The 9,602-nt window shown below is 32.6% G+C and overlaps 1 protein-coding gene across 3 annotated transcripts; it reads left to right on the top strand.

Moving 5' to 3' along the window:
* The first annotated feature begins 1,638 nt into the window (after window positions 1-1,638).
* LOC144575477 (amino acid permease 3-like) lies at window positions 1,639-5,284 on the top strand. 3 transcript variants are annotated; one of them, XM_078325629.1, is made up of 8 exons: window positions 1,639-1,778; window positions 2,908-3,030; window positions 3,129-3,362; window positions 3,437-3,530; window positions 3,671-3,885; window positions 3,998-4,137; window positions 4,228-4,458; window positions 4,548-5,284. In XM_078325629.1, exons 2-8 carry the CDS (start codon window positions 2,910-2,912, stop codon window positions 4,971-4,973), a joined length of 1,461 nt encoding a protein of 486 aa, XP_078181755.1. In that variant the 5' UTR covers window positions 1,639-1,778; window positions 2,908-2,909; the 3' UTR covers window positions 4,974-5,284. The 3 variants fall into 3 exon arrangements, with proteins under 3 accessions (XP_078181755.1, XP_078181757.1, XP_078181758.1); XM_078325631.1 differs by lacking the exon at window positions 1,639-1,778 and adding an exon at window positions 2,627-2,762; XM_078325632.1 differs by lacking the exon at window positions 1,639-1,778 and adding an exon at window positions 2,702-2,822.
* Window positions 5,285-9,602: the final 4,318 nt, after the last annotated feature.

The following is a 9,602-nucleotide window of genomic DNA, read 5'->3' as shown; positions in this document are numbered from 1 at the left end:
TATTTTTGTTGTCTCATTTTATTTTTTTTGTAGATTTTAAATTGTTAATAAAAACAAATTATCATAGGTTCATCATATATTTCTTGTTAATCAGGTGCGAATAGACTAATTCACATTCTCTGGTTTCACATATTTGTTATTTTCTAACATAATAAATTAGATGATTTTACAGGTAGCGCAATGTATAGATTTTCGTACTTTCTATTTTAATCAAAGGAAACCTGTGTAATAGCTATTTTGTATATCATTGGATCAATGAAATCGCCTACAAGCTTCAACCAAAAAAAAGAAAGATATTTCTTCAAACGGTACCAAACAGTACCAATATACGGTAGATTTTGTTGATGATATATAGGTTATCTAGAAGTGTGAGGCTACATGTAATACTATGTATAGTGTATATTAGTCTGACTATGGATCAATATCTCAATTTTTAAAGTTCAAATAATCAATCTGAATCATTTAATATGACCTCTATATGAAAATGTTCTTGTATATAAAATTTTACAGTTTTACTATTTTGTTTACATAGATGTAAAACATCACTTGATCTACAAATTCTAGAATATTCAAATTCAAGAAAAATAGTAAAAAAAAAATTAGAAAAGATGTAAACATATTTAATCTGCTAGTACATTTTCATATGAAAATCATATTGAACTATTTATATTGACTATTTAAATTCTGAAATTAAGATATTAATCCGTGGTACTGACCAATTTGCATTATGCATAGATAGATAGAAAATCACTTGATTTAAAATTTATAGACCATTCAAAATAGTAGTTTTCCACCAATCTAGAAAAATAGTAAAAAAAAAATGATAAATATGTAAAATTTAATCTACAAGTACATTTTCATATGAGAATTATATTGAATGGTTCAGAATAACGAGTAGAACTAGGGTGGTCTTAAGTTCACCCAGATGTTTGGTGAGCTGAACTCCAAAACCTATTAAATTGATTTTAAATAATAAATTCAAACCATTGAAATCAATTTACTTTACAATTGATGAATTTACATGTAAAATTTTTATAACTTTGAATTAATTTTGTATAAAGTCAAGTAGTCAAAAAAATGTTCAAAAAATGAATGCACTAAAATTAATTTATAAACCTTCTAATTTTGACCGTTTGACTTTATACTAAAATAATTCGAAAAGTTAACATCTTTGTATGTAAATTCATCACTTGTGAAGTATATGGATTTCAACGGCTTAGATGTGTCGTTTGAAATCAATATAATATATTTTAGAGTTAAGCTCACCAAACACCTTGGTGAGCTTAAGAACACCCTAGTTTTACTCCAGAATAACTATTAAGACTTTGAAAATTTGAATATTAATTCATAGTTTGTACTAAAAAACTGAAGGACTGTTTGGTGAGTCCATGACCATTGGAAATGCATCACTGCTTTGCTTGATTCTCTGAAATAAATAAAATGAATGGCATAATAAGGACAACCAATCAAATATGAAATATCATTTATGAAAAATCATAATACCAGTGGAAGCTAGTAAACTATGCTGATCCGGTACGGATATAAAGAGTATCTAATTCCCTCTTCAAACAACGATGGTTGAAATGCCTCACACGTGGGCCCATCATTATTCTCTCTTCTTCCTATTTAAACCTTCCCTTAATCACCCTTCTTAAAGCACACTAAGCCACCTAATACATCCCATCTATAGTATTTTCACTTGGTTGTTGCTTCTTCTCCTCTCAACTGCACTTGCAGGGAAGAGAAGGCTAGGCCATACATCATTCCATTTTATTGAGGTATATAGAAATTCAACATTTCCTTGTTATTTTAAACATATTTGTTATATTTTTTTGTTTAATGTCTTTGGTATGGTATACCATCAGCGTCTCAGCGACCTCTTTCAAATGATACAAGCCAAGTAGCCATTTTTAAATAATTTAAAACACAGAAATGGGTGTGTATATATTTTCGCAATTTTGAGCAAACCAACAAATAATAAGTGAGGGATACTGTGGTGGTATCTTATCGTATCTTTTGTCGTACATGTATTCACATGGTTTTATTCTCTCAAGATTGTTGTTTTTCCCCTGTGCATTTTGGGAGGGGATCAAGTGGATCTATTACTGGGCCCGTCGGTAGGTTCAATCTCTGTTAGATAAACCTGTTCTAGGAAAGTACATATTAAACCGCTCTTATATACATTTTTTTATCATTGATTTTTTCTCGAAAAGGTAATGTATATCTGCAATGAATTATTGTTTTGTCATATCTCTATCTACTGTATATGTAAAATGAAAATCATACAGTGGCCAGAACATGTAGATCATCTCTAGGTTTTATGGGTCTACGGAAGCATGCATGAACATGGTCCAACCGAGAAAAAAATGAATTGAATTGGATTGGTGCTGTTTTATTTGACCACATTGTGATAAGGTCTTAAAGCTGCTGCATAGTAGTTGACTTGCGTGTGAAGACCATTGTCAACGATTCAACCACGTGTTTTGTTTCCTTCATTTTAAAATTTTAAATCAAAACAAAAGTTCCCCTCTTTTCCGCGCAATTTACCGTGTTTCAGGAAATCAAACAATATAAAATAGCTAAATTAATAATTGAAAAAGGAAAACAGTGTTAGAGCTCCCCACCACTATACCATCAGATATATATAAACCTAGCCCCTCTGCTTCTTAGGTCATCAATCAATTTACACTTAATTTATTCTTCTTTCCCATTCCAAGGCAAAGAAAATTGGACACTTTTCCTTGTTTTGAAAATCAAATTCAGTAAGTTCCAAATTTATTCTTTATTAATTCCGTGCATCTTCTTCTTTCTCTCTGTTTCTGGTAGTCTGGCTATTTAAATAGGAATAGAACAACCCACTGTTTCTATCTACTTGTCTCACTTAAAATTGTGCTTCTTTGTTTTTAGACATGGGAGAAAACGGTGCATCAGTGTATTACCAGTACCCAAGTTATCCCTCAATGGATGTTGTCTCGGCAGAGCAAGGCGGTTCCAAGTGCTACGACGATGACGGTCGCCTCAAAAGGACAGGTGAGATAAATTTTCATGCGTTTTAAATTTATTTATTTTAGTGCTAATAATGTAATAATACTGACATTATGAGCAATTTTCAAATTTGGTTTTTTCAGGTACTGTATGGACTTCAAGTGCACACATAATAACAGCAGTTATTGGGTCTGGTGTGTTGTCACTGGCATGGGCCATAGGCCAGCTGGGCTGGGTTGCGGGCCCCACCGTCATGATTCTCTTCTCCCTTGTGACATATTACACCTCAGCACTTTTGTCCGATTGCTACCGTTCCGGCGATCCCAGCACCGGCAAGCGCAACTATACCTACATGGATGCTGTCCAAGCCAACCTAAGTAAGCCACGTCATAGCCTTATCTCTATGTTTGCTATCTAAAGAAATTTTCTAACTCAATTTTACTATCTACAGATGGTATCAAGGTCAAGATTTGTGGCTTTCTTCAATATGCAAACATTTTTGGTGTGGCCATTGGATATACAATTGCTGCATCTGTCAGCATGGTGTAAGTAATTACTTTCAACAATCAAAACAATTAATATTAGATGTTTATCTCTTTTTTTGAAAGAGAATTTTTTTTTAAAAGAGGATGTTTATCTCTTTTAATTGATGGTTTTCTAATTGGGTATTTTTGATTTGTTACAGTGCAATTAAGAGGTCTAATTGCTTTCATCAGAATGGGAAACAAGATCCTTGCCATGTTTCAAGCAATATTTACATGATCATGTTTGGGGTAGTCCAGATATTTTTCTCGCAAATTCCCGATTTCGATCAAATTTCGTGGCTTTCTATTGTGGCTGCCATCATGTCCTTCACCTACTCAACAATTGGTCTCAGTCTCGGCATTGTGCAAGTCATAGGTAAACAAATTAAATTTTCTGTTCCATTTCTCTCAAGGATTGGATAGTTGTAGGATTTCATAATTAATAACATTTAATTTAAGTTATAATTATAATGTTTTGTTTTCTATAGCCAATGGAAAAGTGAAAGGAAGCCTCACTGGCATAAGCATCGGAGTAGTTACACCGACCGATAAGGTGTGGCGGAGCCTCCAAGCCTTCGGTGACATTGCCTTTGCATACTCTTACTCTCTGATTCTCATTGAAATTCAAGTAAGCATTTCACAAAGCACCTTGTTCCTATTTTTTCTCTGAAAAAGAAAGTATATACTAAATTTTGTACAATTCTATTCAATTTTGTAGGATACAATCAAGGCACCACCTCCTTCCGAGGCAAAAGTAATGAAACGGGCCACAGTAATAAGTGTCGCCGTGACAACTTTGTTTTATATGCTCTGTGGTTGCATGGGCTATGCAGCTTTTGGTGATGCCGCACCGGGAAACCTTCTAACCGGCTTCGGGTTTTACAACCCTTTCTGGCTTCTGGATATTGCCAATGCTGCCATTGTGATTCACCTTGTTGGTGCCTATCAGGTAACTTTGTAAATACATTTTAATGAAAAGATGCCAATTGAAAGTGAGAGCCAATAATTCAGTATATTAACAAATTTGTTCAAAAACAGGTATACTGTCAACCTCTCTTTGCATTCGTTGAGAAGTGGGCTAACCAAAAATGGCCAAAGAACAAATTCATCACGAAAGATATCACCGTCCCCTTGTCATCGACCACGTCATACAACCTTAACCTGTTTCGGCTGACATGGCGCTCTCTTTTCGTGGTGCTAACCACCGTCATCTCGATGCTCATGCCATTTTTCAACGACGTAGTAGGATTTCTCGGCGCTCTAGGTTTCTGGCCACTGACAGTATATTTCCCAGTAGAGATGTACATAGTGCAAAAGAAGGTGCCCAAATGGAGCACACGGTGGATTTGCTTACAGCTTCTGAGCCTTGCTTGCTTCATTATATCAGTAGCTGCTGCTGCTGGATCCATTGCTGGAGTTGTATCAGATTTAAAAGTATATAAGCCCTTCAAAGCAACTTACTGATAATTTGTAAAAGAGACGAAGTACAAAAATAACTGATGCCTAGGAGGTGTGGGGTGTCTCATGTTCTAGTTTCTAATTGACATGCTATTGTTGTTGTTTTTTTTCCTTTTGGGTTTAATTGTTTGTAACTTGTAATAGAATTAAAATCAAAGAAAAGTGGGTAAATTGCACTGTCAAGAGTTGAGAAATGACATGGTTGAACAGATAGCTTTCAATTCAAAAAATGGAAGTGTTTAATCGTTGTTATATATCTTGTGCTTTACCTTACTAATCAAAATATTTATGGAAAAGATGTTGCGTTTATTTACCAATACGATTAGTTTTCTACTAAATGTTAATGAAAATTTACCGTCTTGTGCAAGTAATTTTGCTGATTTTCGTCTCTGGAAACTTCTTGTATCAGTTCATAGATATGCAAATATGGAGGCTTAATTGAAAAGTTCAAGTTTGAAGTAAAGATTTCTCCGCTTAATTATAATCTCATTTCATTCATTTTTAGTTTAGTATATCAATCCTAATTAAAGTACAACTACTAGATAAATAATATTTAGTTAAGTGAAAATTTGTTAATAGCAATAATGACATTATTATTGTTTTTATCATCATTATCATTGAGTTTTTTTAGACCTATAAATAAATAAATTTCAAGAAAATAAGAAAAATAAACATGGATGCTTCACGCTCTTTTAGTACTGGAAGTGGAACACAATTTATGCTAGAACTAATGAAAAAAATATTTGCAATCAAAATATATTTATTAGTTGGATGTACACCTTTTTTTTTTTTTTTTTGAGAATAGTTGGATGTACACTTGTACTTCACTAGATTTGACCCGGTTCGCTGACATGTAAAATCTTAAATTTATTGGCAAATATCTGATTTGAAAGCTATGATAAATAAAATCATAGTATACACAGAAACAATGCTATTATGCTAAGTATATATTTAATGTGGAAAAAATCAACAGATAAGAGGTTTAGTCCTCATCTGAGCTGTTTTTTTTTATTTTATTTAAATTCTTGGCAGATGCTACCAAGATATCTGAACTGTCAAATAAGAAATAATTTGATCTGCCCACGTGAAATCATTTATTTAAACGGACGTTTAACTTATTCATTCTGTTGTGAATGAAATTAGACTGTCTCTCTCTCTTTCTTTCAATTAATTTCAAACCGGTCTACCTTTATTCCCCAATCAAACAAACAAAATAGATTAAATCGGCTTAATTTAAGCCAACCTAATCTTATTATTCCGCAACCAAATTCCCCTAAAAATTAATCAACTTCATGCATGGTTACACGAGGAATCATGACAGATGCAAAACAGACAATCAATAATAGAATCAGAGTTTCATTTGTTCTCTTCTCTGTATTATTTAATGGAGATTAAAGTAACACTTTTTCTTTGTTTCAAAATATGAGGGGACATTATCACACCTGTCAAAGTGCAGATGCTGGAATATCTATAAAAGTGACAAATGTTTTCCTGGCCACCTCATTAGTTTGACAACTTTTCGCCTCTTTTGACTCAATTTAGCGGCACTTTTTTAGTTGTTAATTACTTGTTTTGTCCGTTCAAGCTTGTGTTGCATCTTGCATCAATGCATCGTAATAATTATTTTGACGTAATTTTTGTTTCAAATTTCACTAAAAAGGCTTAATTATTAGAAAAAAAATTAAAATATAAATGATGTTTGTAAAATGTTATGCACACTAAATAGAAAATAACATAATAAGGCATGTCATAATCTTTACATAAATATTATGTATTAATTTAAGAGCTTCAATCCGGATAAATTAAGTGAGGGAATAAGTCAAATGGAACGGATGAAAACATAAATAATATGTTATGCATGACTGAAGAGTTTGAAAATTTAACACTTTTATATGTATTTATAATATGATTTACATTTTACTAGTTTGACGTTGTGTTTGCTAATGGTTGATCCTTAGAAAACTTCAACAATTTAAAGTTTTTTATATCTAATAACTTGACCATTGATACATCATACATCATACATGTATGTTAATGATTGATATTTAGATAAATAAAATTGACATTTTTCTATCGCTTCCAACTGCCTTGAATTTTTTCTAGGCGCACATGTAGACTTTGTTGGTGGACGAGGGTAGCTAGGAATTGAATCAATCATTCATTCATGTTCATATCACCTTTCTAATTCTAAAATATCTGCTGCTATAGCTTTATTATTTGCACGAGAGAATTTCCTATTCTGAGTTTCTCTCTTTCCAAGAAATAATATAATATAGCAAAAGAAACCGAGCCCACAACAGCCAAGTATTATATCGGCAAGAGCACACTTCAATTTTGTTACTAGTTGAGTTGTGGAGGCCAGGTTCTCCTCCTCTCCTCCATAGATGTACCTATCAACCTCTTAAAAAGGTTTAAATCAAAAACATATCTTTGTCTATAAAGTAGAGGTTGATGGTTCAACTGGCCCCATACCTCCATGGATGCCACCTTTTCTCCCTTTCTAGTTTGGTCCTTAATTGGAAGGTGCAAGGACACAATATATATATATATATATATAGAGAGAGAGAGAGTGGCTAAGCTCAAATCGTTTGTTCCTGGGCTCAGGAACAAACGATTCAGTTCTCTGATTTCTGAAGTTCAAACGGCCGATCCAAACCGTTAGATGTTTAATCTATATTAAAATGTACTTGGAGACAAAATTTCATATTTTTTGGAATTTTTTTACTATTTATTAAGAGGATTTGAAAGTCGCTGTTTTTTTATGGTGCAGAATTTTAATAAAAACAGCAACTTTCAAACCCTCTTAATAAATAGTAAAAAAATTCCAAAAAATATGAAATTTTGTCTCCAAGCACATTTTAATATAGATTAAACATCTAACAGTTTGGATCGGCCGTTTGAACTTCATAAATTGGAGAACCCAGTCGTTTGTTCCTGAGCCCAGGAACAAACGATTTGAGCTTAGTCATTCTCTCTCTCTCTATATATATATATGAGTAGAACTAGGGTGCTCTTAAGCTCACCAAAGTTTTGGTGAGCTTAACTCTAAAACACATCAAATCGATTTCAAATGACGAATCCGGACCGTTGAAACCCGCCTACCTTACGTGTGATGCATCTACATGTGAAATTTTTAAATATTCGAATTAATTTAGTATGAAGTCAAGCGGTCAAAATTAGAAGGTTAATAAATTAATTTTAGTGCATTCATTTCTTGAATGTTTTTTGACCGCTTGACTTTATACTAAATTAATTCGATTGTTTAAAAATTTCGCATGTAGATGCATCACACGTAAGGTAGGCGGGTTTCAACGGTTCGGATTCGTCATTTGAAATCGATTTAATGAGTTTTAGAGTTAAGCTCTTTGGTGAGCTTAAGAGCACCCTAGTTCTACTCATATATATATATGCCATTGAAAATTGGAAATCAGGATACCATTTGGTCAAAAAGTTGTAACCAACTAACCATGATTAATTCAAGCTAGCGTCAAGAAAATCAAATTCTTTATTCTGTTCGTAGAAAGAATGGACCATAAAATTAAATATGAGAATTCATCCAAGGAACATAATGTAGAATTTGTAGACCTTATTGTCATATGAGGTCTAGCGCCGTTTGATTTGTAAAATTACATAGATAATGTTTATTTATCAATTTAATACAGAGAGATTATGTCCATCATCCAAAGTGCGGTAATGATAAAAAAAAATAGTTACTCCCTTGTCGGAATATAAAAATGGATTTATGTTTGGATAGTTTGAGAATAGTGCTATTCTAAATAAGAGTCATTCAAACAATCTTAGTTGCTATTTGGAACAGACAGAATAGCAATGTTCTGCTGTTCCAACAAAAAGTAGGAATAGCTTCAATTCCTCTCTTATCTATAGTGCATTCAAACTCTATTTCAAAAAATGTATTCAAACAACTTTTTAACTATTATCTTATTATCAATGTTAGTGCTATTCTTATCTACTATTTTCAAATAGTAGCTATTCTAAATGTTCTAGAGTGTATCCAAACGTACCCGAACCATAGCAGTCAGTCAATCAGTCCGAGCAGTACCTCGGGTTAAAGCCAGTAGCCAGTCTTTCTCAACAATACAGAAAGATGCTAAGTCTAAGACAGAGGGTTGTGACCATACAGTAAAGGAAGGAATGTTCTGGACCAGGAGGATTGGATTCTTTCTTTCATTCAGAAATTAGGAGATAGTTCCGCCTTTTGAATTCCTATGATTGATATTAATTAGTGCTTGTTGCTTAATATTTATTTGCAAAGAATAGGAAAAAAATTCACATAATTATCTTAATTTATAACATTTGCCATTATAATTTTTCAACTAGGATTGACATGTTTACTTATGGTTATTTTATTGTAATTTTATTTTCATTTTATTTTCAAAAACAAAATTTTAGACTTTGTAAAACTGACACCACTGGTGTCTCTTTTAATGAAATTTGAAGGCATGACCTTCACCTTTCTCGTCAAAAAACTAAAACTAGAATTGACATGTAGAAAAAGGTATAAAATAAAATATTAAATAGAGAAAATAAATGAAAAATAGGAGTTCACTTTATCAAAAGAGTTGTCTAGGGTGTTCTTAAGTTCACCAAGCTTAAAAAACCTTAAAAAAATAAAAT

This window comes from Carex rostrata, chromosome 24 (assembly GCF_964058835.1).
Source record: "Carex rostrata chromosome 24, lpCarRost1.2, whole genome shotgun sequence".
NCBI classification, from domain to species: Eukaryota; Viridiplantae; Streptophyta; class Magnoliopsida; order Poales; family Cyperaceae; genus Carex; species Carex rostrata.
The sequence above is the reverse complement of the archived record's forward strand: the minus strand, read 5'-3'. Positions and strand labels throughout refer to the sequence as shown.

What these genes read in the sequence shown, in the direction of transcription:
- LOC144575477 (XM_078325629.1), top strand. Translation starts at nt 2,910, where the DNA reads ATGGGAGAAAACGGTGCATCAGTGTATTACCAGTACCCAAGTTATCCC. An exon ending in TGCTGTCCAAGCCAACCTAA is followed by an intron (nt 3,363 to 3,436) that starts GTAAGCCACGTC and finishes TACTATCTACAG; the next exon opens with ATGGTATCAAGGTCAAGATT. An exon ending in CGGCATTGTGCAAGTCATAG is followed by an intron (nt 3,886 to 3,997) that starts GTAAACAAATTA and finishes TGTTTTCTATAG; the next exon opens with CCAATGGAAAAGTGAAAGGA.